The following is a 26,836-nucleotide window of genomic DNA, read 5'->3' on the forward strand; positions in this document are numbered from 1 at the left end:
TGTCCCAAATGTCCAGCTTTTCTAAACTGCTATGTCACTCTATCATCTCTAACATCAAACCCTTTTCCCATCTCTCCTTACTGTTTTTTGTTTTTGAGTTCTGTAATTTGCTGCAACATCTCACAGAACCAACAGACCATTGGGGAAATGGCTCATGCACCTGTGGAACCTGGTAAATCCCAAGTCTGAGCATCAAATATCAATCTAGAGGCCTGTCCTGATCCATGTGACTTCAGAGGCTAATGAGCCCAAATCAGCAGGTTAGGTGACAGGCTTCCAGCTCGTCAGACTGCAAAGCTGGCGAATCAGGTCAGATGAACAGACATTGGCTCAAGTCCTGGAAACTGATGATCAGCCTGAGACAAGCCAGATACAGGATCTAGATCAAGTGATAACTTGCAGAGTATTGCTATATATTGAATGCAGACCACATCCTCAGGGAAACTAAGGATGATGACTTGAATCACATCCAGTAGTCAAGCCGTGACTCAAGATACCTCTTACCCAAATGCTGCTCATTAGCATAATAGACAACTCCAAAATGAGATCATAACCACAGATGTGGTGGTGGTGGCTGTGTGCCACTGAGTTGGTTCTGTCTCATAGCGACCCAGTTTAGGTTTTCCATAAATCTTTACAGGATCAGAAAGCTCAACTTGTAAACCACTACACTACTTGGGCTCCTTCACCCCAGGTGTAGAGGGTAGGATTTCCAGTATGTCACACAGTGGAGGACTGACTAGAAGGGCCATACTGAGTATAAGTAATTCATTGCACCACACCACACCACACCACTTAAAATTAAACCCTTCTTTGATTCCCCCACATCCAGTTGGTTGTTTATCATTCTCATGCATATGTCACTATGTCTTAATGTTAAGTGTGGCAGTCAGTTCCAACTCATACTTGATCCTGTTTAGGGTTCTTGAGGAGTGGCTAGTGTGTTTGGATTGTCAGCTCTGTGGTTGGCAGTCCAGTGCTTATACTACAGCATCACACCAGGACTACATATATATTCCTAAAACTGTAGTGTATTTTTAAAAAAATGTTTTCAAAGTTTATGTGAAAACTTCATATATTGCTGGTGAGAATGTGAAATGGCAGCTAATTTGGAAAATTGTTTGCCAGGTTCTCCAAAAGTCAAACATAGAGGACCGTATGAACCAGTAATTCTGCCCCTAGGAATATACCCCAGAGGAATGAAATGGCATGTCCACACAAACACTACGTGAATCATTTATATTAGCATCATTTATATTAACCCCACAGCTCAAATGTTCAACTGATGAATGGATAAATAAAATGTGGTATATCTATACAATAGAATATTATTCAGAAAAGGAGAAATAATCTTGATACATGCTGCAACATGGATAAACCTTGAAAACATAATGCCATAGAAAAGAACACATATAGTTCCATTTTTATGAAAAGTTCAGAGTAGGTAAATCTATACAGACAGAAGCATTAGTGGTTTGCCTAGTGTTGGGAACGTGGTGGGGAAATGTGTACTGATTTCCTTTGGGGGGGTTATAAAAAATGTTTTAAAATTAGATAGTGGTGATAGTTGCACAACTCTCTGAATATACTATTTGTCTGCTTAACTGGGCAAATTATATGATATGTGGGGTATGAATTATATCTCAATAAAGTGGACTTTTTATAAATGTAAATGTTGACATTGTTTTGTATTATTAACTTTTATTACTTAGCATTATGTTGTTGTTAAGGGTTGTGGAGTCGGTTTTGACTCATAGTGACCCTGTATAGGATTTCTGAGGAGCGACTGGTGAGCTTGAACCGCTGACCTTGTGGTTCAAACCGACCTTGCAGTCCAGCGCATTAGCCCACAGTGCCACACCAGGACTGCACTTAGTATTAAAAGCCCAAACAAATCATTATATTTATAGTATTATTGATAATTTATAATTATTTTAAAAGTATTTCATTGGCATGCCTCAAAACATATAAATATGCCTACTAGTTAGTAGAAGTATTATATCTTTTGATGTTTTTTTGTGGTTCTTTTATATTTAGCAAGAGCAAAGGTAGAGCTTCTTATTAACATGTCTTTGTTTTAGTGTTATGTCTAATTTTTGTGTCTGTACGTATACCTTATAGAAAAGGCCACGAATGAGTACAATACTACGGAAGACTGGGGTCTTATTATGGACATATGTGACAAAGTTGGAAGTACTCCTAATGGGTAAGATGCCCAATCATGCTCAGTGAATGTCTAAACAACAGCAAAACCCAGACCCACTGCCATTGAGTCGATTTGAACTCAGAGCAGCTCTGTAGAACAGAGTAGACCTGCTCCACATGGCTTCTGAGACTGTAAATCTTTACAGGAGCTGCCAGCCTCCTCTTCATCTCATGAAGCGGCTATTGGGTTTGAACTGCTGACCTTGTCATTAGCAGCCCAGTGCTTTATCTACTGTGCCACCAGGTGTCTTTAGTGAACGTCTTTTCCTGTTGTAGAACTAAAAGGAAAATGGGATTTTACTATTTACTTTTGGGGACTAAAAGAGAGCCTGGAGGACATCATTTATGGGGTAAGCTTTATCTTGAAAGAACAAGTGGAAAAGAATTCAGCTGAAAACCTGAGGTTATATTAACATATATAATTAAAGCTTGACACAGTGGGGATACGTGTTAACAGTGAATAGACTGGCTGTTTAGGGAATTCCTCTGTGACTTAGACATGTAGGAGAGCTTTTCAATAGTGAAGTAAATGAATATAATAACAGGTAATGTAGCAAAAATGTCTTTGAATAATGAAGAGGTAAATACAATGAAAAAGTACATTTAAAAAAATTTTTTTTAATTTAAATTGATTATGCTTTAAAAATTTGGAGGAGTGATGAAAGCATTTGTTTTAACTTACTCCAGTTCTCCAAAGTGCATCATTGTATGCTTATAATTGAAACTTTTAAGACTATATGTCTTGCTAGTTTTTCCCTCGATGAAACTTTACACTCAGAAGCCAAGTCTGTCTTGCAGAAATGAAAAAAGTAGTTTATATGATAACAGTTCTCTGGTGTTGATAGACCTTTTGTGTATTGATTTTTTTATTTGGGAACCTTTGCAACATGTAGCTTTTAAAAATTATTTCCTACAAGTTTATGTGCATAATGTGAAATCCTCTCATAGATTTATTCTTAACAAAGTGAAATTTACATGATTTATTTTTTTTAATTTAAAGTTATTCATTAGTGGAAACCTCAGGTTTTCATTGTTTGCACTGAAATTTTGCATCCATCCTTAGCATTCTCCTTTTTTGTTCCTTAGAGCAAAAGATTGCCTGAAAGCCATAATGAAAAGAGTAACGCATAAAGTCCCTCATGTTGCTCTCCAAGCTTTAACTGTAAGTCAAATTCATGTTATTTTTTAATCCAATTCTAAAATGTGTCTTACCTTTTAATATTTTATATCAATTTTTATTATAATTAATAGCTTCTTGGGGCTTGTGTGGCAAACTGTGGAAAGACATTTCATTTAGAAGTATGTTCTCGAGATTTTGCAACAGAAGCACGTGCTGTGATGAAGAATAAGGTAAATTTTAAAGAATTTTATATTGTTAATATACACATATAAATACGTATGTATATATAGCATATCAGTTTGTATATAACATTAATAAAGTTGTATTATAAATGGAAATCATTTTTGGGTAAGTTTGAAATGAAATAGAATTCCTGTTCTGCAATTGGATATTTTCATTTGTAACACCAAAAACTGCTTAGCTCCCATAAGCATGTACTGTTGATGATTGTTAATCTTTATTGAAAGCTAGCCAACAGACACCGCTTTAAACATTTACATCTACAGTCATCTTTCGGTATCTGAAGACCCCCGTGGATACTAAAATCCATGGATGCTCAAGTCTCTTAATATAAAACAGCATAGTATTTGCATATAAACTACTTACAAATTAGATTTGTATAATCCTATGTCCTTGTATAATCATCCTATATACTTTAAATCATCTTTTAATTACTTATAGATACTGAATACAATGTAAATGCTATGTAAATAGCATTTTCTTCTTTCTCTTAACCATTGAAGGGCTGCTAGTGGGTTAATGCAGTAGACTTCAAAGCTGTTTGAACTGCAAGGTTGGCGGTTCAAGCTCACCAGCTGCTCCTTGGAAACCGTACACAGGGTCGCTATGGGTCGGAACCGACTCAAGGGCACTTCACAACAACAATAACCCCCATCTCACCCCAGGCTATTAGATCCCTGGTTGGCTGAATCCACAGATTCAGAACCTGTGGATATGGAGAGCTGACTGTATATTGTTTTTAAAGCTTTTAACAGCCCTTGGAGTTAGGTTCTCTTATTATTCCTGTTATTTAGATGAAGAAACAGGCTTCAAGAGAAGCTAAGTAACTTATCAAAGGTCATGCTATAGTAAGTGGCATTGTCAAGATTTAGATTCAGGTGTCTGTGACTCCAGCCACTCTTCTAGACTGCCTTCCATGGCAGCAAAGGGTGCCTGGTGCATCTATGTTAGAGCATGATACACGATAGCAGGTGCTTCATTATTATATTGTTATTTTTGTTTGCTTTGAGACACATTTTAAAGTACGATTTTCTTACCTTTGTGGCAGAAATCCCAGGATTCGAGTTTAGTTGATATGAAAAGCACAATCTAAAATTGAGACTATTAAGAAAACAAAATAAATGATCTCTGAATATAAAATATTATTATCATCATAGTAAGACTTAGAAAATGGTGCTCAAAAGGGTTGTATCTTAAACATATAAATTGGTATCAATCAGTTATCTTGGCTACAAATTTACCGTAGACTTTTGTTTATGTTCATATAATTAAAGAGAATTTTGATGGCAATTCTTTATAGTAGCTAAATAATCTAAGTGATTATTTTAATTACTGATTTTTCTGTTTTGTTTTGTTTTTTACTTTAACAGGCTCATCCTAAAGTGTGTGAAAAACTGAAATCTTTAATGGTGGAGTGGTCAGAAGAATTTCAGAAGGACCCTCAGTTTAGTCTAATATCTGCAACTGTTAAGTCTATGAAAGAAGAAGGAATTACTTTTCCTACAGCAGGTTCTCAGGTAAATTTATTCTAACTCAGGGCTGACCCTATACTGCTTTGAAGGTATATATGTTTTGTAAAAGCTAGACAAGATATGTCTTGTTTTTCCCATTCTGTTCCAAGTGCCTAGGTAATACATGCTTTATACTTCATAGACATTCTAATTGCTTGAATGGATGTCTGAAATACCAGGAGAATTTTGAGACGTACATCAGCCATACATAATCTTTTAAAATACTACTCTTAAGTCTGGCAAAAGGTATTAATATGTAGGATATGCCCTATGTTCAAGAAGTTTATAGTAATTCAAGGAATATTCACATGTAAAAAAAGTAAGTATAAGTGACAAATGTGAGGGGCTTCAGAAATTCATGGAAAAATGGAATTAAAAGAGAATGAAATTTTTCCATGGACTTTCTGAAACTCCCTTGTATGGGTGAGAACTAGATGCTATTTCTCAGTACCAAGGAGAGAGGCAACTATAAACTGGCATACCAAAGGAGGACTATATAAAAGACTTTTAAGACTTTGTTCCAAAGAGAGGAGTACGGAAGCCATATCAGGAGGAATTGCATGAATAAATACATGGATTTGAAAAACCTAAAGACTTGTTTGTTGAAGAGTGAGTACATATGGGGTGAATGGTTCACATATAAGTAGAATTATGTAAGACTTTAAATATATTTGGGGCACAGGGGATAATTTAGTAGGTGTAAGAGGGTGTCAGCTTCACACACCTTGTCTACCTTTAGAGGGAGAGAGGAGAATCTGTATCAGGGTTGGTTCCTGTCAAGTGGAGGTCAGCTATACCTCTCCTCTCTAACCTTTTCATCGTTTCTCACACCACAGCACACTTGACTATTCCACTGGATTCTATAATTTATTGAGAAGCTACACAGAATTCACAGACCATACTCACTCATGAGTGTGGGCGTTATTAGGAATGCGGGTTTAGGCTCAACCTGGAAGTAACAGGAACTCAGGAGACAGGATATATCACCAGTTGGGATAGCTTTTAACCTCTCAATTCCTCCTTGGTTGTTCTGGCAGACTGGTGTGCTCTGCTCTTGGACCTAGCTCTGTGGATCAGCCCATCCACTATAGCTACTTCACTCCATGGGTACTGGTCTCCTTGTTCTGATGCCATTGTTTTGCTGACACTGGACTCTGCTGTACCCGCTGCCATTTTGTGCCATCTCTAGTGTTATCCCTACCTGTCTCCTGAGTCTAGGAAATTCTCAGTGCAGGGATCCTGGGTCCCAAGGGTATGCCATGCTCTTCCTGATAGTAGTGAAGTCCCCGTCCCACCCCCACCTCCAGGAATTGGCTCTTTTTAAGCTTAAACAGGAATGACAGAACTGACCAGTCCACTTGGTGGGCCACCCAAACCAAATCTATTGCTGTTGGGCTGATTCTGACTCATACCAACCATAATAGGACAATCTAGAACTGCCCAGAGGGTTTACAAGACTGTAACCTTTTTTGGCAGCAGACTGCTATATCTTTTTCCTGAAAAGCCGCTGATAGGTTTGAATACTTGATCTTTTGGGTAGCAGTTGAGTGCTTAACCACTGTACCACCAGGACTCCTTTGATGGACTACAAGCACCTTATTTGCATATCCCTGCCAATTCTGGCAAGCATTTTACACATCTTACTTGCATTGTCCCAGTCAGTCATTTCGTGGGAGTTACAAGATCATGGCTAGAAGGACCATATAAAAGCAAGCCACTGCACTGCAGCAGGACAAGGGTGAAAGTAGAGACAATGAGTCATAGAGTGGGCTGCTAATCTAGGTTTGTGGGAGAAGCACAGTTTCTTGGACTTGGTTCCTACCCTCGAGGCTGGTAAAACTTTGAAAGCTAGTGTTAGGATGTGAGCCAAAAGCAAGTGGCTAAGAGGAGTACTATTATATTCTTTCTTTTATGCTGAAAATGGGTTAAAGGGACCATTAGAATCTCTCTAGTTTACCACCCTAAGGGTTCAGTGAAGAAGCCCTGTTGGTGTAGTGGTTAAGTGCTCAGCTGCTGACTAACCTAAAGGTTGATGGTTTGAACCCACCTGGCAGCTCCAAGGGAGAAAGACCTGGTGATGTGCTCCTGTATAGGTCGCAGCATAGAATACCCTATGGGGCAGTTCTGCTTTGTCACATTGGGGTGCTATGAGTTGAAAATTGACTTGATGGCACCCAACAACAAGGGCTCAATGTAGAATTTTGAGACAAAAGTCAAGGTAGTAAAGAATAGATATTTTCCTGTTTGGTCCTTTCTGTATATTCTAAAATAATTTGGGTTAAAGAACTAATTGATGGTTCTGGGCCCTGTCTTGTATATTAATACAATAGATGCTGCTGAATTTAAGCATGACTTTAATTAATCCTCTACTATTGTTGAAGAGTCACTACCATTCAACTACCATGAGTAGTAAGAGAGCGCTTAAATTGTATTCATCTGCACCTGTTGTCTCTTGTCTTCTCTCCAGTAATTGTCATTGACATCTTACTCTACTTCTTGTGTAGTTATACACCTGTAGAAAGGTAGCTTTCTCATTGGGTAAGAGACTTTGAACAGTTTAAATCAGGAAGTGCAATCAAGAAGGATTCATATTTATTCATTGCATAAGTGTTTGTGTACTTTATGTATGCCAAGTTCTGTGTAAGACACTTGGATTCATGTAAAATGTAAGCCCATTCATGCCCTTTATGAGTTTATAACATTTTCTTGAAATTTTTAATGTTTTGATATTTGAAAACAGCTACTTAATTATATAATTTTTTTAAAAATTAGGATGTGCGAGTAATTACAGAGCTTGTATTTTCTCTGAAAGTGGTGGTTGTGTTCATTTTACTCATACTTTTATAGACTGTCTCAGCTGTTGCCAAGAATGGTACATCAGTGAACAAAAACAAAGAAGATGAAGACATAGCTAAAGGTAAATGATCGAAAGTGTGTAATTTAGTGTTGCTGAGAGTATTCTTGTCAGAACCTTTTATTGAAATAAAAATCGTAGTAAAACTAGGTTATGCTTTAGTTCTACCTTAGATGTAAAACCTAGTAGAGTCTGAAAAGTAGGAAAAACAAATGATGTGGTACAAAATGAATTTAATTCATTATCCTTAACAATAATATGTGACTAGTGTTCTACCTTTGAAGAGATTACATCTCACCTTTTCTTTAATGTCAGTGTTATGAGTCAGACCCAAAAATATGTTCCCAGCCTGCCCTGTATATGGAAAGCTACCCATATTATAATGTCACAATCTGTTTCTTGTAAAAATAATAACTGTTGTATATGGCAAGCTGTGGTAATAAGGAATGAGCAAAAACTTTTTTTTTTTTTTTTTTAAATGTCATGATTCCCTCCCTGTTTTCTTCTGTCACCCAAGAAAAGTGAAAATCTTATTTTCTTAAGAGTTTAATTAGTCAAATAATTAAAATCCATTTGTTTTAATCAAATATGTTATCTAATTTTTTTTAAACTTTAAAAATAAAATTCTTTTTTTTTTCTCATTTTAAAATTTCAAACTAGCTATTGAATTATCTTTGCAAGAGCAGAAGCAGCAGCACACAGAAACAAAATCTTTGCATCCATCTGCAGAAATTCAGTTAAATAGTAAGGTCACAAGGAAAGTAAGAGCTTTGTATGATTTTGAAGCTGTTGAAGACAATGAACTCACCTTTAAGCATGGTGAAATTATTATTGTTTTGGATGACAGGTATGTTTTAGAACATTTATTTCTGGAATATTTTGAAGTTGCTAAGTGTAAGTCTATAGCTGCATATTCAATTCTTTGATTTTGGTGTAGGTAAGTCATAATAGTGCCTCTTCATACTGTGATGAGTATTATGACTGTTTTTCTAAAATAAATGTTAGTTTAGACCATCAAGGGAGAAGAACGTGGAGTACAGGACCCTACTCAGGGAAATGGTGACGCCAGAGATGGAGGCAGAGACGATGACGTGGAGAAATGGAGTGGCTAGGGACTCTAGACCCAGAGAGGGAGAGGGGCTATGTGCTGACGACTGGGGTTGATGATGCATGGAGAGGATTGTAACCATGGCAGTGAAACGATATACGATAGGATGAATGTAAAGCTAATCATTCTCCCACGTAAACTATCATATAATTCACAATAAACCGTCAAAAAAAAAAACGCAAACAACCAAAATATATAATGCAAGTTTTTAATTCTTTTTGTTAAATTTGGTCATGAAATATCCTTTAATAGCTTGAGTGAAAAATGTATTAAATCATGTAGTTGGTGATGACAATTGGAAAATGCATATCCAATCTTAATGCATTTGCTGTAAGAGTTTTATATACCAGAATTACTGGTAGAAAAATTTAGATAGATAACTATATAATCATTAATTAAAAGCTGTATTTGGTTTTTCTCTAATTCTTATTTATATAATTTAAAAAAATGTTTATTATGGTAAAATACATGTTACAAGAAACTTTCCATTTTAGGCCTTTTTATGTTTATACAGTCCAGTCACATTCATTCCACTTACCATATTGTGCTGCCATCATAACTACCTATATTCAAGTTTAGCAGCACCCTAAACTAAAATTCAATATGCCTTCAGCAATAACTTCAACTCTCGTTTTCTTTTCACCCCCTGGTTGTTGTTGTTAAGTGCTGTCAAGTCAGTTCCTATTCATAGCAACTCTGTATAGGGTTTCTGAGGAACGGCTGGTGACTTTGAACCGCCAACCTTATAGTTTAAACCAACTTTGCAGTCCAGTGCATTAACCCGCAGTGCCACACCAGGACTGCATCCTGAATATAGGAGAATTTATAAATGAACTGAAGGAAGATTAATAAATTTGATCAAATAGGAGAAAGTCTCATAGAGTAAAAGAAGTTATGAACACACATTAAAAGTCAAATGATAGCCTGAGAGAAGGTAATGGCATAATTCCAACAATCATTTGTAAAGATGAGGCTTTCTGCTCCCGTAAAGATTTACAACCTCGGAAATCCTGTGCTGCAGGGTCACTATGAGTCGGAACCGACTCCATGGTACTTAACAACAACATCCAGAATATGCAAAGATCTACAGATCCATGAAAAAGATAACTGACCCAGAGAGAAAAATAAAAATAAAATGTAGGAACAAGCTAGTTACAGGAGACAAAAATCTCTACTGTGTGTTTACATTGGAGAAAATAGAAGTAAATCTCTGGTGGGGAACAGATTAGAAATGCAAATGAGTACAATGAGGTGTGAATTCTCCACTGTTATCAAGTATCATCTTGGACAAAAAAACCCCACAAAAATCCTCACTACTGGACCAGTAAACAACATTCTTATCAACAGAGAAAAGATTGAAGTTGTCAAAGACTTCATTCTTCTTGGATCAACTATCAACACTCATGGAAGTAGCAGTCAAGAAATCAAACGACGTATTGTATTAGTCAAATATGCTGCACAAGAACTTTTTTTAAAGTGCTGAAGAGCAAAAAATGAGGACTAAGGTGCACCTTATCCAAGCCATGGTATTTTCAGTAGCTTCATATGCAGGCGAAAGCTGGACATTGAATAAGGAAGACCGTAGAAGAATTGATGCTTTTGAGTTATGGTGTTGGAGGAGAATATTGAAAGTGCCATGGGCTGCCAAAAGAACCAACAGATCTGTGTTGGAAGAAGTGCAGCCAGAGTGCTCCTTGGAGACCAAGATGACCAAACTTCATCTCTCATACTTTGGACATATTGTCAGGAGGGACCAGTTGCTGGAGAAGGATATCATGTTTGGTAAGGTGGAGGGTCAGAGAAAAAGAAGAAGACCCCCAGCAAGATGAATTGGCAAAGTGGCAGCATCATTGGGTTCAAGTGTGGCAACAACTGTGAGGTTGGCCCGGGACCTGACAGTGTTTCATTCTGTTGTGCATAGAATCGCTATGAGTTGGTACCAACTTGATGGCACCTAATAACAACAACAACTCGAGACAATTACTAGAGGATATTCTGGCACTGCTCTTCTGAGAGGGAGAAAAGCCAATTGGTATAGCCACTTTAGGGGATATTGGAAATTTCTAGTAAAATTGAAAGTGTTCATATCCTGTGGCCTAGCAAATCCATGTGAATTAGCCTAGAGAAAATGTTACATGTGTGTCCTAGAATCTAGAATGAGTTGTTACTGTAGTGTTTATAATGGTGAAACCCTGGAAACAACCAAAATGCCCTGTGTACAGTGATGAGTGTATTAAATTTTAAGACCTATTTGTATGATGGAACTTTATAATTTAAAAGGAATAAAAGACTTAAAGTATTATTAAATAAAATGAACAAAATATATGAAAATAAACATCTATTTATAGAGTTAAACGTTAAAGTATTATTAAATAAAATGAACAAAATATATGAAAATAAACATCTATTTATAGAGTTAAATGATGTTAAGTGCCATTGAGTTTGTTCTGACTCATAGCTACCCTGCATAGGGTTTCCAAGGAGTAGCTGGTGAGTTCAAAGCCACCTTGCAGTCCAGTGCTTTATCCGACAGTGCCACATAGGACTCTCAGAGTTATACATAAATATATGTGTAAAAGGGTAAATGAATGACATAGTGGTGTGGTAGGATGATGGTTGTGACGTTGAGGTTTGAGGTTGTTGATAAAGGGGTCATCGGCATTAATTGTAATATTTTATTTAAACCCTAGCACCAAATATGACCAATTGTTAATTAGTTTTAAAGCTAAGTATTAGGTTGTAGATGATGGTGTTATTTGTGCTTTTGTGTATTTTTTACTAAAGGAGACTGATCAATAAATATAGCTGGATATCAACTAGTGGTTTCAAAGTAGGCTAGATTTAACTTTTAATACTAATGAACTCAAATGTAGAAAAACAAATGACATTTTTGTACTGTATTTTCAGTGATGCCAATTGGTGGAAAGGAGAAAATCACAGAGGAATAGGACTCTTCCCCTCTAATTTTGTAACCACTAATTTAAACATAGAGTGTGAAACAGGTAAGCTAAATTGTGGTTACATTTATCAGCTATGAGTATTTTACACTTGATTTTACTGTTCAGGTTTGAATAGAGGTGCTCTGTACGGGGCTACCTGTATTCAAAACTGATAACCCCATTTTCAGTCTGTGTGACATAAGGCTGTCTTCATTTTTTGTTTAGTTTTCTTTCTTACTGTCTTTATTATCAATATCTGTGTAAAATGGATTTAATTTGTCTTTGGAGATACTGACATGAGAATGATTCACATCAGCAAATTATGTGCTGCAACATTCAGCATTGTGTAGTACATATTGTAATGTAGTGTAATAACTATAGTACATAACAGTGAGATGTATCAAAAAACAAAACAAAAAATCAGATGGTTCTAAGTGTGGTTATGATCACACAGTTGTTGGAGCTTAAAAATACATTGGTTATATAGATTTTTTTATTACAATTTTATGTATATCAAAATCTGCTGTATTAAAATATAGTATGTGATAGTGGTATTCCAGTGAACATTTAAATTGTTTTATATATATGTATGTGTCAAGTGTTTTTTTTTTAAGGTTTTTATTGTGGATTGAGTGAAAGTTTACAGGGCAGGTCATCATTTTACATTGAATAAATCAGTGTTGTTTTTAACTCTTATCAAAGTCAGGTTAAATCAGTTCTATTTTTTGTTCATCTAAAAATTTTTATAACAAGGGAAGAGTGTATAACTCATAAACTTAATTCTGGATTTAGTTACTATATAATAATCAACTCCCTTGTATATTCATCCTTGGTAACACTCACCTTCCAGGCACATGTCTGTAATGACAGCTCCCATAATATTTTTCTCTTGTTCTAACAGAATAAAAGTTCCATGAGGAGAGGATTCTTGTTTATTTTGAATAAACAATACTTGTATGTTCTCAGTGTCGAAAATAATTTCTGGCACAGAAAAAGTGCAAAAGAAAATTAATAACATGATTGAATGAATATATGTAACGAAGTATGTTGATTTTGAAATGGGACAACTATGTGAAGGACTTCTTTTCCTTTTTTTAGTTACGGGTTATCATGGACTACTTATAAGTTAATGACTAAAATACCAACATAATACTAAGGAACTTTTTACTTTGTTTCCATAGCAGCTGTGGACAAATTGAATGTAATGGATGATGATGTGGAGCAAATTAAGCATTCAGAGCCTGAGCCTGTTTATATAGATGAGGTAGGGTCTTTCTTGTGTTTAATAGTTAAACTATTAAGACTTTTAAATGGGAGTTAAAATGCATGGGAAAAGTAATCTTTGTACTCACTGAAGTTAAAATTCTTTTGAGCTTTTAAAGTGCCGTATTACTTTTTTAGGATAAGATGGATAGAGCCTTGCAGGTACTCCAGAGTATAGATCCAACAGATTCAAAACCAGACTCCCAAGACCTCTTGGACTTAGAAGGTACTTAATGACTATTATGGATTAGTTACTGTTAGTTAGTTATTTTCAGCTGTTCATTATGTCTTCTGCTTTGTGTTTATTTCTAGAAATTAGAAATAAATTTATAGCTAGGAAATAGACACATAAAATAATAAAAGTATTACTTGGAAAGTGTCATCATAAACCTTCAGATCCTTTTCAAAACCAAAGTCTTTGTATTTTCTGTAAGCCCACCAGTGAAATTGGCTGAAGAAGTTTGTAATTCACAAAAAAGTAAAATTAAGAACTAATAGCATATAAAATGGAGCTCTGATAGCGTAGTGGTTACGAATCGGGCTGCAAACCATAAGGTCAGCAGTTCGAAACTACCAGCTGTTCTGCGGGAGAAAGATGAGGCGTTCTGCTCCCGTAAAGATTTACAGCCTCGGAAACCCTGTACAGGATCACTATGAGTCAGAACCGACTCCACGGCACTTAACAACAACAGCATAGTAAATCAATTGACTCAAAATATTAGAAACTCTTATTCCTGTTTTTATTTTCTTATATCGTGATTTTAAAAGTCAAAATTATGCACGATCAGTGTTAACTTTGCAATGTAGTCTTGAATGCATGCTGATATATATTGTACAATAAACTGCTAACTGGAAGGTCAGTGATTCAAACCCACCAGTCACTTCTCAGAAACCCCATACCGGGTTGCTGTGAATTAGAACGAACTGGCCAGCACTTAAATAACAACAAGAAAATTGTTAACAGCACTTAACAAATTGTAGCAAAGTTCTCATATTTTTTTTTTTAGTCCTTTACTCTGGTAAATATATCAACCTTTTTGTATCTTTTGATAGAAGAAAATCTGCCTTATAGAATTTTGATCATTATATAAATGTTTACATTTGGAAATACACAAAATGTGTAATTTTGAAGTGGTTTAAACATAATGAGAGATGCTCATATCTAATATATAGAAGGTTACAAATGTACGTACTTGGCTTAGATTCTTCCTATTTAGATAATAATAGTTTTCTAGATATTTTTGAGACTTAGATAACTCCAAAATTTAGTCTGTAGACTTGTCTTATAGTTCCAAGACACATGGTGGGATTTCTGTTTTAATTTTGACCTTACCTTTTGGTCACGTGATACTAGTATTGGTACCGAATAGTGCTAAAACTAGACCTTTTGTAGTCCTTTCTCTAGCATAGATTTAATACTTTGTGTACTTTGCATGATGTTGGATATTGGTGGTTTGTTGTTAAAAGTAGTTGAAACCATCTTAAATTGGATTAAGGTTCTAGAATTTTAAGTGTTTTTGTATTTACAGATGTCTGTCAACAGATGGGTCCAATGATAGATGAAAAGCTTGAAGAGATTGATAGGTGAGATTTTTCATACACTCCATAAAAAGTATAGTTTTTTTGTATATACTTCTTTTGCAGAGAACAGTAAAGAGAGGAAGTTTTTGTGGAACTGTACGATCTGTTGGAATTGCATTTCAGTTTCCCAAGTTCCTATAAAATAGGCAAAATTTTCATTCCCATGGCAGTTTACTGTGCTTAGAATCATGGGCCCTTTCCAACCCATGGGTACTTGGGTTGGAATTGAGCAGACAATAAAGTTTTAAAAGTACAGTGACTAGAGCATAACATGGCAGCAAGTGCTGGCTTATTATGCAATGAGAAGAGTGGTATAGGATTTCCCTACTATCTGAAAGAGTGTTTCTTTGAAACCTGCTGTAAGCCAAAATGGCATAAAATGAAGATGTAATTATTATTAATTCATAAGGGAAAATTTTTTGAGTGTTCCTAGATCTAAAAATATAAGCTATCAGATAACACAGAAAGTCTAAAATGACATTATTGTTGTTGTTGAGTGCTGTAGAAGAGGTTGTGAACCATAACAACCCTGTATAGGGTTTCTGAGGAGTGGCTGTTGAACTGCCAACTTCGTGGTTCAAACCGACTTTGCAGTCCAGTATAAAGTGCAGCCTGTATAAAGTTTGTTTTTGTTGTTCAGTGCTATAGAAATGATACATTGTATAGTTCTCAGGAAAGGAGCTTGGTAGCACCACTCTCGCTGCTTTGGCTACATGCTGCCGCTTTCATAGCTAAATACAAAACACAGGCTGAATGTCATTTTTTACTTTTTTGCCTTTTTCGTAAAAGCAGAAATCCTCTTCACATTTCTTTCAGTAGACAAAAACAGATAACTAATGTAGGTTTTCTGTTAATGTGAAATGATGTAAATGAATTTTGCAAAGCTGGGAATACTTGTAAAATTTTCTAATGAAATTCCCTAGTACTTGTGACCACCACTCAGCTGTTAGTTTGTTGTACTGTGGTGACTTGTATATTACTTTGATGCTAGAAACTAAGCCACTGGTTTTTCAAATACCACCAGGGTTACCCATGGTGGACAGGTTTCAGTGTAACTTCCAGGGTGAGACAGACTAGAGAGAAGGGCTTGGGGATCTACTTCTATAAAATAGCCACTGAAAGAAAATATTATGAATAGCAGCAAAAAATTGTCTGATATAGTGCCAGAAAATAAGTCCCTTGAGTTGGAAGGAATATAAAATATGACTTTGGACATGTCTTTCGGAGGGACTGGTCCCTGGAGAAGGACATCATGCTTGGTGAAGTGGAGGATCAGTGAAAACGAGGAAGACCCTCAACAAGATGGATTGACAGTGTCTGTAACACTGAGCTCAAACCTAGCCGCTGTTGTGAGGGTAGCAAGGACCAGACCATGGTTTCTTCTGTTGGACACAGGGTCACGGAATTAGAACCACCAACACTTTGGAAGCTAAATCCAATGCAATACAACTTCTCCCCGCCTCATTTCTCTTCCTTGTATTTTTGTCACTCTTATTACCCTTGGGTTAATGCACTGGACCGCAGGGTCTGTTTGAACTGTAAGGTTGGCGGTTCAATCTCATCACCTGATCCTTGGAAACCCTATAAAGGGTCACTATGAGTCAGAACCAACTTGACAGCACTTAACAACAACAGCAACAGTTGCCCTTTTGGCATAAACACTGGACTGCTAACCACAAGGTCGGTGGTTTGAGCCAACCAGCTACATTGCAGGAGAAAGATGATGCTTTCTGCTCACGCAAAGATTTACAGCTTTGGAAACCCTATACAGGGTCGCTACAAGTCAGAATGGACTCTATGGCACTTAACAACAATGTTGTTGTTGTTGTTAAGTGCCGTCGAGTCGGTTCCGACCCATAGCGACCCTGTACAGGGTTTCCGAGGGTGTAAATCCTTACGGGAGTAGAAAGCCTCATCTTTCTCCCGCGGAGCGGCTGGTAGTTTCGAATAATGCCCTTTTAATTTTGTCAACTCACGTAGTCTCACTATGCCTTAGAAATGGCAGCAGCACTGAATGATTGCCTATCAGCATTCTTAGATCTTAACTTAGTTTTGCCCCCTTTTTTTCTTTACTCTTTCGAGCTTTCTCTGAAGTTGAAAGGAAAATACACAGTGAATGGAAAACACAGGATAAGGTCTTAGAGTTCTGTCATGTCTGTTCCTTTCTGTACTTTGTTGTTGAGCTACTATACAAGACAGCACAGGTGAAGGGATTAGGTAGGACCAAAGTAGTAAGGAATAAGAAGCTATGCTGTCTAACGTGCCTCAACCAAAGAATTGTAGTAGCAAGTTTTTCCAGTCACTGAAAGTTGTGATCTTAGTTCCATGGGGCATTTTTCATAATAATTTTGTATTTTTCTACAGAAAAATGATTACATACTGCAATTAATGAAATCTGATGGTGGTAGTTTCATCATATTTTATTCTTAATTTGGAGAAAGCATTTTAAGTATCTGTCTGGTTTCAGTGCAGTATGGTAATGATAAATCAGTCACCAAGTTAGGGTTAAATAGAAGATTGGTTAGTGCTACCATGAATGTGGCTGGGGTACCATTCTTATCATCCTTTTTGGGACCTAAAAATAGTCCATGTCCTATCAACCCAGAAAGATGAGGCTCTCTGCTCCCATAAAGATTTACAGCCTCGGAAACCCTGTACAAGATCATTGTGAGTCAGAACCGACTCAGTGGCACACCACCACCACCACCACCACCATGAAGAAAAAAAAAAAAACACTATTGCCAAAGACAATTAAATTTTATATTTCACTTTTTATATCATTGTACAGAATGTGACTTTTTGGCATTCATACAGTTTAAGAAATTGTATTGGGTAAACATGTAAATTGACTTCAAAAAAGTTTAGATAGCTTTATAAACAAGAGATCTACTGTCTGGACTAAGTGGTGTTCCAAACTTCCCTAATTTCCAGACTTCTCTAATTACTTATCACCTTGAACAAGATACTGTTTTCATCTTCCCCATTGTACTCTGCTCAGTCCTTTAACTGCCTTTATTCATAACAGTTACGTACTGCCCTGACATTTCCCGTTCTGCTTTGCTTGTCCTTCATTCTTTAGGTGCCAGCTTTAAATGCCAGTTTTTCCATAAAGCCTTTTTTTCTTTCAGTTTACTATAGTCCAAATTGATCTTCCTTTCCTATAAATGCTTGTTTCCTAGATACTTCATTTAGTTTTGCATTGTAACATGCTGTCTTATATCATTTGCCATTTTTCATATTCTTAAACGACTCCTCAATGGATTACAGTCTCTTTGAGGGAGAGATAACCACAACTTCTGCTTAATTGTTTCTCTCTTCTAACAAGGACCTCTGGTAGCGTAGTGGTTATGAATCGGGCTGGGAACCTCAGGGACAGCAGTTCGAAACTACCAGCTGTTCCACGGGAGAAAGATGAGGCATCTGTTCCCATAAAGATTTATAACTCAGAAACCCTGTACAGGGTCACTATGAGTCGGACCCGACTCCACGACACATAACAACAACAACAACAAATAAGCTCTGGGATGTGAACCACAAGGTCAACAGTTCAAATCCACCATCTACTCCTGGAAGCTCTGCACAGGGTCACTATAAGTTGGAATCAACTCTATAGCACTTAACAACAAGAAATAAAGTTTGGGCACAGCTCAGTAAATTAGTTTCATTGTTTGAAGTTGATTTTAAACAAAGCACAGGTTTTCTTTGTTTTCCAGAAGTTAGACCATACCTAGCAAACTTCTCATATGCCAAAATGGAGACGCAATTGCTGTTAATTTATATGGATGTTTTTGAGCAACCAACCAAATCACACATAAAACCAAAAATAACACTAACATACAGTAAAAGCCAGAATGATATGATGAATATACAGTCTATATAAACTAGAAATCACGTATGGACAGTGTAACTCCCAGGGGAGGGTGTATGTTCTGCCTCTTAACAGCAGTTTGCTGCAAAACAAACTGAATGCTATTTTCGCTTTTGTTTTTTGGGGTTTTTTTTCTTGTTAAAGTGAAAATCATCCACAGACTTTCAGTTAGCTAAACAGCTTTTTATAAAAGCAAAGTGGCATAAAGCCAACTTACAAAAAGCTAGGGATAACTGTAACTGTGCCCTTCCTTTCATTGCCTTGTCCTGTCTTTCATGATCATACTGAATTTATGTCAAACAAATTTCTATGGTTAATTCCTAATCACAGTCCATTATCTTTTCATTCCATTTTTCCACAAACTTCTGTTAGGATGGACACTTATACACATGGTTTACAACTGCTGTTTTTAAAACTAGGGTTTGATATGTTTTGTGTAGTCACACATGCAAGAGAGGAAACACTTTTATTTTGGTTGAGAAGTAACAGATTCTAATAGAGGAAAGATGACAAATCTTGACACCATTAGTACCATCTACCTGGTAGTCAGTCCTATATCTATTTATCTGCTTCTGCCTTTTAGCGCTCTCCTTTATATACAGGCGGTCCCTCCCTAGTTTATAAATGAGATCTGTTCTTAAGTGTGTCTTTAAGTTGAATTTGTGGGTGAGTTGGAACAGACACATACAATTCTTACTTAGTCAGCCTTTTGGTGCAAGAAAAAGGAACCTGGTAGCATAGTGGGTTACAGCTGGGCTACCAACCTCAAGGTTATGAGTTCAGTCTACCAGCTGCTACTCAGGAGAAAGATGAGGCTTTCTGTTCCTGTAAAAGATTGCTGTTGTTAAGTGCCATTGAGTTGATTCTGACTCATAGCAACCCTGTATAGGGTTCCCAAGGAGCAGCTGGTGAGCTTGAACTACCGACCTTGCAGTTCAAACGACTTTGCAGTCTGACACATTAGCCCACAGCGCCCTCAGAAACCTATCCAGGTTCACTGTGAGTCAACTGACTTGGCGGCACACTACAACCACCAATGCAAGAAAAAACTCAAAGCCATTTTAATTATTTAAAAGCTGCACCTGCAGCAAGTGAAGGTAATTGTGAGAAAAATCCAGGAACCCTGTTAGTGTAGTGAGTTACACATTAGGCTGCTAACCTCAAGATTAGCAGTTCCGAGGGAGAAGTATCAGGATTTCTACTCCTGTAAAGATTTACAACTCCCCCAACAAAAAGATTTACAACCTTGGAAACCCTGTACATATCACCATGAGTTGGAACAGACTGACGGCACACAGCAGCAGCAGGGATTAGTTCAGAGTCTTGCTATAGTGCTAACCACAAGGTCAGCAGTTCAAACCCACTAATGGCTCCTAGGAAGCCCCACATAGGGTCCCTATGAGTTGGAATGGGAACTGACTCCAGGGCACTTAATAGCAAGAACAGGTTTCAGTCCTTTCAAAGTAAGGGTAAATTTACATGACATTATAGGGCAAGTAGGAATTACCCTTAAGTGTGGATCTTTGTGACCCAGGGACTGCCTGTATACATTATAGTAAGCAGGCCTGTGGATGCTTTAAAGGAACAGATAAAAAGTGGCCATTTAACTTCTATAAACTTGTCAGTTGCAAAGACTTTATTACTCCCAAGGAAAGAGGCAAAATTGTACCAAGTCAGAAGGATTTGCTCTGGGATTCCTTGGGCAAAATTGTAAATGCTCTCATTTGTATTTGCTGTTATTATAAATAGGATACCTGATTTTGCTCATTTTCTCAAAAAAACAAACCAAATGTATATAGTAGAGATTAGTTTATATAGATGATATTTTCCCTTGCATTTTTAAGGACTTCTCAGTTAATCTTTTCGTGGATATAAACAAATGAAAATGTGTGTCATTTTTTGTGAGAGTTGTTTTTATTTCATTCATATCACACTTTAAAATAGGTTCTGAGCTTTATAGTAGTTCTTTACGGAGATTTATAATTAAGGCTTGGACTCTTACATAGATTAAGAAGGTATTATTATTTATATTGAAACCTTTTAACATACAACAAAATTCTCCCAGAACCAAAATTATAAATAGATGCATTTTATGAGGCATGAAAAGGACTCCCTAATAATTGTGAAGTCATAGCAGCCTCGTTATTCCAAGGATTAAATCGTTTCTCCTTCCACTTTCCCTTTGTCAGTATTTGTTCATTGTATATAAAAGAGCCCTTTAAAATATGAATAGGAAATGTGCTAAATTTAAAAAATAATTTGTTTCTAAATACATGTTTAAAAATTTGAAGATGATTAAAGTGACTTTCTTCTGTATCAGGAAGCATTCAGAATTGTCTGAGTTGAATGTAAAAGTCTTGGAAGCTCTGGAACTATATAACAAATTGGTTAATGAAGCACCAGCTTATTCAGTCTATTCAAAGCTCCACCCTCCAGCACATTACCCACCTGTGTCAGCTGGGGTTCCAGTGCAGGTGAGCACAGTTTCTCTGAGAACATTTTTCAAATAAAAAAAAAAGTCTTTCAATTAAAAAAAAATTATTTTAAAGCAGTCTTAAAAGTTCTATGGCCCGCGAATAAAATTGATCTTAGTGGTTCCAAGGAATATTGGCTAAATAATGACTACTTCATTAATAATAGTTTAGTTCAGTTTTAACACTAGTGACAAGCATTAAATGAATGTGGGCAGTTCTGGTTCTTTTGGACAGTCCTTGTCATTTCCAAGTCCTTTGTGTAGGATAGAGATTCTCTGCTTAGTCAGCAAGATTTAACATTTCTTTCAAAATTTCTCTTTAAGATTTCTTTGGCTTACATAATTATTAAGAGGCTTAGTTAATCTTATTTTAGTCTCAAAAGCTTGACTTTTATGTCCTTTTGATAGATGCACAACTTAAATTGTTAAACATTCATGTATGATGAGGATCTGATGCAGGACTTTGAGGTAATGACAGATTCCAGAGGCCAACTGTGAGCAATTTCACTTTCCAGTATTTTACACCTTGGCTTTGCTTATATTCCAAAGTCAATATTTAAATATATATCAGTACTCATGTTCTGAAATCTTTTTCAAATTTCAGCAAATTAGTAGTTCTCAGAATGAGCTTGGGTGAGCAAATCATATTAACTTATGAAAACTGGTATGGAAAGAAGTGTATGAAGGAGGCACCAATGAGAAAAGGTAGAATGTGGGTGCATAATTTGGATGACTTGACACACTTTTGTTCAGTAAGAAAAGGTTACTGTGGTAACTATCACATCAGATAAGATGCATTTATCAAATATACCATGCCCTGAACTTTAGAAAATGATGTAAGAGTTATTACATAAAAAAAAAAAGTCATTACATATAAGCGCATAAAGGATTTCTAAGTGCTAAAAACAGCTGCAGTTTTTCCAAATTTGCTTCTGTTTTCAAAGACATTTGCTGCAGCTGTGAAAATGGAATAAACTGGAAATGCCTGTACCATTGTATGATAGACCTATATGTTGTACTCAGTTCTTCATGTGTGAAAAGGGTTGTCATTCCTGTGTCAGGTTTTTATTCTTAAATTGTTTACACACTTACGTTTTGGTTCAGCACAACTCATTGTGTAAAAAGTTAGCTTTCTGTCAGTTTGATTTGTTGCATAATCTATATCTACACTTTTCACACACAAGAGCATCCCTAGTATTCAAATGGTTTTATTGTAATGTGAAAAAATACATACTTATTTCTGTACTAGAAGCAGTTGGGGTACCTGTGAAGGTGACTGAGGCACCCTAAACTTCCACAGAAGTTTCTTTCTGACAGTCATCCAATTGTCAGTGGGTTGTTAGATGTCTGCTGAGGAGGTGACACTGATGCAGTTAATGTAATTTGCTTGGCATCCCTAGCATTTCAGATTTTCATGTGAAATATCTTTGTTTAGTTCAACACCAAAGCAATGATAATTAGGTTTTGATACTTATTAAACATAGACAGAAGACCTTGTCCTTAAAGAGCTGTTATCATGAAAATTAAGTAGGGCACATGTGACTAACTGAGACTTAGGCCTTTTTTTTTTTTCCTGTTTCCTAAAGATACATCTTTATCCACAGCTGCTTCTTTACTTTATTCCTGTCTGTTGCATTCTTAGGAAAGAATTGGATGAGTCATTCTGAAATGGGGGTGAAGAAAGCCATCATTCTGGTGGTACCTGGAAGTGTTGGTGGGCTTTCCGTCAAGGGAGTGTATAGTTTTCTGTGACTCTACAGGAAGATATAATTAGGAGTCATAGGCAACCTGGATAGATTCCAATCCTTAAAAATATAACATCTCCCTTTCTCCCTCTTAGGTTCTCCCCTCCAGCCTCTACCCACAACATAAAAGAACAGCTGAGGAAATCATAAATGTCCATAGATTGAGCACTTTGATTTAGAAGCTCCATTTTTTTTTTTTTTTTTCTGTACTAAACATTTGATTTCATTTAAGTGTTTCAGAGTTTTAAATATGTTAGGCAGATGTTTTAGAAATTAGTGAGTCGACTTTTTCTCTTTGGTTACTAGGCATACCCAGTTCAATCACATGGTGGAAACTACATGGGTCAAAACATTCATCAAGTCACTGTTGCCCAAAATTACAGTCTAGGACCAGATCATATTGGTCCACTGAGATCTCTGCCTCCAAATGTGAATTCCTCGGTGACAACACAAACTGCCCAAGCTCCATATTTAAGGTAAGATTTTGACAGCTGTGTGATTTTTATAATTAGACACATTAATTTTCCACAGATTTTCAGAATGGCAGCATACAAAGACCCTCTTGGTGTGTGTGTGTAAAATTATCATGTTATCTTTTACTATAAAGATGAAGTTAGGGACTGAGAGTGTACCTCCTACCTTAGGGCTCCATTCTCATAGCAGCAGACTAGGGACTAGGAACAATTTGTAACTCCTCAGTAGACTTTTAAATGTTTTTAGTTAGAGATTGTGGAGAACCTACAATAATAGGCCTATATTAGATATAGAACCTATAATAATATGATGTATTGCTTCTTCCTGAATGCATGTCTCTTACTAAATATAAAGTTACTTTCATAGCTGAAGTGATTAAATTGTAATAAGACTAGCAGCTCTACATAAACTTAGAAGATGTAAAATGAGGTTTTCATTTTGTCATGATAATTGCTCTCTGACTTTAACTTAGGTATTATAAAGTAAAAATGTTTTTCTTTTTCACATTTTTGTTTGTAGCACTGGACAAGACACTGTTTCCAATCCCACTTATATGAACCAGAACTCTAACCTTCAATCAGCTACTGGAACAGCTGCTTACACACAGCCGATGGGGATGTCTGTGGATATGTCATCTTACCAGAACACTACTTCCAATTTGCCGCAGGTGGCAGGCTTTCCATTGGCAGTTCCAACTCATTCAGTTACACAGCAACAAACAAATTACCATCAACAGCCTCTCCTGTAGAAACAAACCAAGTATTTTCTCTAAAGCATTCATAAATATATTGCTCAGCCCTTAATAAGTTTCATCTAAAAATATTTTTAAATTTTTCTCTCAACTCAAAAGGACCACGAATAAATAAAGCACAAAAGCCTAAGGCCATCAGAGAGTTTTTTCAGTCTAGTTTGTTTGATGTCAAACTTTTGATAAAAGGGAACTTAAAAGATGCTTTCTACTAGTTTTTGTCTTACTTTAAAATCTCTTGACATAAATCTGGACAACCCAGTAAGTAGCTCCGTGACACTAAAGCGCATGTGTTAGGAGTGTAAACTTTAAAGAAACATCTTTACCTCCTAAAATGTCATACTAGTTGGGAGAGCACTGAAACCTTAAAATATTTTTTGTCTGTACATATTTTTCTCCGTTTCCCTCACACTATTATTTTAAAATGCGAACATCTTTCTGTGTAAGCATTTAGCTTGCCAGTATATTTCCTTTTGGCTCCTTAAATTGCAGTTGTGTTTGCAGTTTTGTCAATTTTGTTCTCCGTGTTATGTTGAGTAATAATTAGCATCTAATTGTCTATAGAAGCTAGAGCAATTTGGAGGGAAGAAAAATGTTTTCTGTTACTTACTGAGGAGACCATATAAAAGCAGATGTGCAATAAAACAGTCACCCAGACCCACAGTCTTGCCAACAATGGGCTAAGGAATGCCCACAAAATGTTTCTATTTTCTGGGAGAAAGCAGTTTGCCACTACTGATTTTTCAAGTGACTCCAACCATTCTCTGATGAAGATAAAGTCCATTTGTTTTCCTGCCTCCAGTGTCGTGTGCAGGGAGCATGGTGGCTCCATTTGATAAGCACTGGACTGTGAACCACAGGTTAAGTGGTTCGAGCCCACCAGCCGCTCCATGGAAGAAAGATGAGGCTTTCTGCTCCCACGGTGAATTAAAGCCTTGGAAATCCTATACACGTTTGATAACATTCTGAACTGACTTGACTGCACTTAACAACAGCAGCAAAGTGTACTGTGCAGAAATCCTGCAGTTCCTTTTTACTGGTTGTACGTGAATTTTAGCCATGAACCATGCCTAATCATTTGATGTGGTGTATACCAAGTATGGATGACAAGTGTGTGTTCATTGGTGTCTTGACTCTTAAGAAGTGACTTGAGTGCCATTGGTCTGCCAGGCTATTCAAACTTTGACCATTCCTTTCAGAAATAATAGTCTGTGTAATGATGGCATTAGATTGATGGAGAGGTTACTAGGGTAGCTCTTTCTAAAGGCTGTGTTTACATTTATTTATAGGGCTAATTGATTCCAACACTGTAGGAATTAGGTTAGTAAACCAATTGGATTTGTTTTCTCACCGAAAATTTTAAACACTACTTCATCATCAGCCAACTTTTTTTATAACAAATAATACACAGAAAATACAAATAAATGTGCTTTTACAGATATATAGAGAGAGACTGGGATAAACAGTGAACAACAATTTTTTTTTTAAAAGTTGCTTTCATGGAAGCAAGATTTCTACATTCAATCAATTTTTAAAAGAAAGCACTTAATCTTTCTACAAAGAATCCACTTGAGAACAGTTCTCTGGAAACTTTTGTCAATCTATTTACAGAAATTTGATTAATATTGTGCTTATTTTGTAAAGAAACTATCCTAGAACAAAATAGTCTGTTTAATGCCTGGTCTATATTAAAAAACAACAACAACAAAACAGTATTTGAAAGCCTAATTTCTGTCATTGTCTTATTTCATATATAAGAAACCGCAAAGAAAATCTTAACCCTTAATGTCTTGCATTCTCTTTCTCATCTAGTATTTTCCTTCCATGTGAATTCAATTATATAGTTATAAAAATTGTTTTAAAATGGCACCTTACTTTTTGGAGAACAAAAACATTAGAAAAATTTTCAAAGCTGCTCTTAATGATAGATAGTTACTGTTTGTGTATATGTGGAAAACCTTACATTTTCTCCCAAACTATATTTAATTAGCAGTTATTTTAATGTTTGTGTAAATACTTCGTGTATAATTGTCATCTGTATTGTAAAAGTTAAATTCATCTTAAGTCTTTGAGCCAGTATAAATACTGCACACTCACTAAATGGGGATTGGCCAATTAAGTTCAACTAACGTAGCTTTGGATTAGTATAACAAACTTGTGACATGTATATAAATAGTATATATTGGCATTTATCTCTGAAATTTTCTACATACAGAACTCTCTTAAATTAAAAATAATTTTATTTTTGCCATACTGTAACGAATTTCTTTTTGCAAGTTGTTGATAGTATAAAATGTTATTAAATCTGTATACTGAGATGATTTTTCTTTTGATGTTAATAAGAAAATACAAGGTTGTTTTTTTCTCTTTTGTTTCCATGATCTCATGGATTATATTTATTTTATGACTGGCTTATAATTAAAAGTTTTCTGCCAAAGGAATTGTCTAACTTAAGATTTCTACATTGGTTTCACATTTACTATTTCATATAAAAAATAAAAAGCAACTTCTGTTTTTCATATGAAATCTTGGTACATTAGAGAGACACTCAGAGATTTTTACTAATTTTACTAATGTAGGAAAAATATCTCCCCTGGATATTAAAATATATGATGAATATGTTTGTATACTTTGAAAAATATACAGTCTACCTACCAACATTGTCTTGTAATTTGGCAGTTTGTTTATAAAATCACTTGAACATTAA

At 36.0% G+C, this 26,836-nt stretch overlaps 1 protein-coding gene across 1 annotated transcript in view; it reads left to right on the top strand.

Annotated features, from left to right (window-relative positions):
• The window catches only part of STAM2 (signal transducing adaptor molecule (SH3 domain and ITAM motif) 2), a 54,451-nt gene extending 30,230 nt beyond the window's left edge, over positions 1 to 24,221 (top strand). The window contains exons 2-14 of the mRNA XM_006834540.1: positions 2,122 to 2,206; positions 3,292 to 3,367; positions 3,457 to 3,555; positions 4,936 to 5,082; positions 7,924 to 7,993; positions 8,591 to 8,777; positions 11,946 to 12,040; positions 13,159 to 13,241; positions 13,379 to 13,466; positions 14,770 to 14,824; positions 21,010 to 21,163; positions 23,214 to 23,383; positions 23,901 to 24,221. Coding sequence (XP_006834603.1) covers positions 2,122 to 2,206; positions 3,292 to 3,367; positions 3,457 to 3,555; positions 4,936 to 5,082; positions 7,924 to 7,993; positions 8,591 to 8,777; positions 11,946 to 12,040; positions 13,159 to 13,241; positions 13,379 to 13,466; positions 14,770 to 14,824; positions 21,010 to 21,163; positions 23,214 to 23,383; positions 23,901 to 24,129 — 1,538 coding nt within the window. The 3' untranslated portion in view covers positions 24,130 to 24,221. The remainder of the gene's footprint in view (positions 1 to 2,121; positions 2,207 to 3,291; positions 3,368 to 3,456; positions 3,556 to 4,935; positions 5,083 to 7,923; positions 7,994 to 8,590; positions 8,778 to 11,945; positions 12,041 to 13,158; positions 13,242 to 13,378; positions 13,467 to 14,769; positions 14,825 to 21,009; positions 21,164 to 23,213; positions 23,384 to 23,900) is intronic.
• The last annotated feature ends 2,615 nt before the right edge of the window (positions 24,222 to 26,836 follow it).

Source organism: Chrysochloris asiatica, unplaced genomic scaffold, assembly GCF_000296735.1.
Source record: "Chrysochloris asiatica unplaced genomic scaffold, ChrAsi1.0 scaffold00012, whole genome shotgun sequence".
Taxonomy (NCBI): Eukaryota; Metazoa; Chordata; class Mammalia; order Afrosoricida; family Chrysochloridae; genus Chrysochloris; species Chrysochloris asiatica.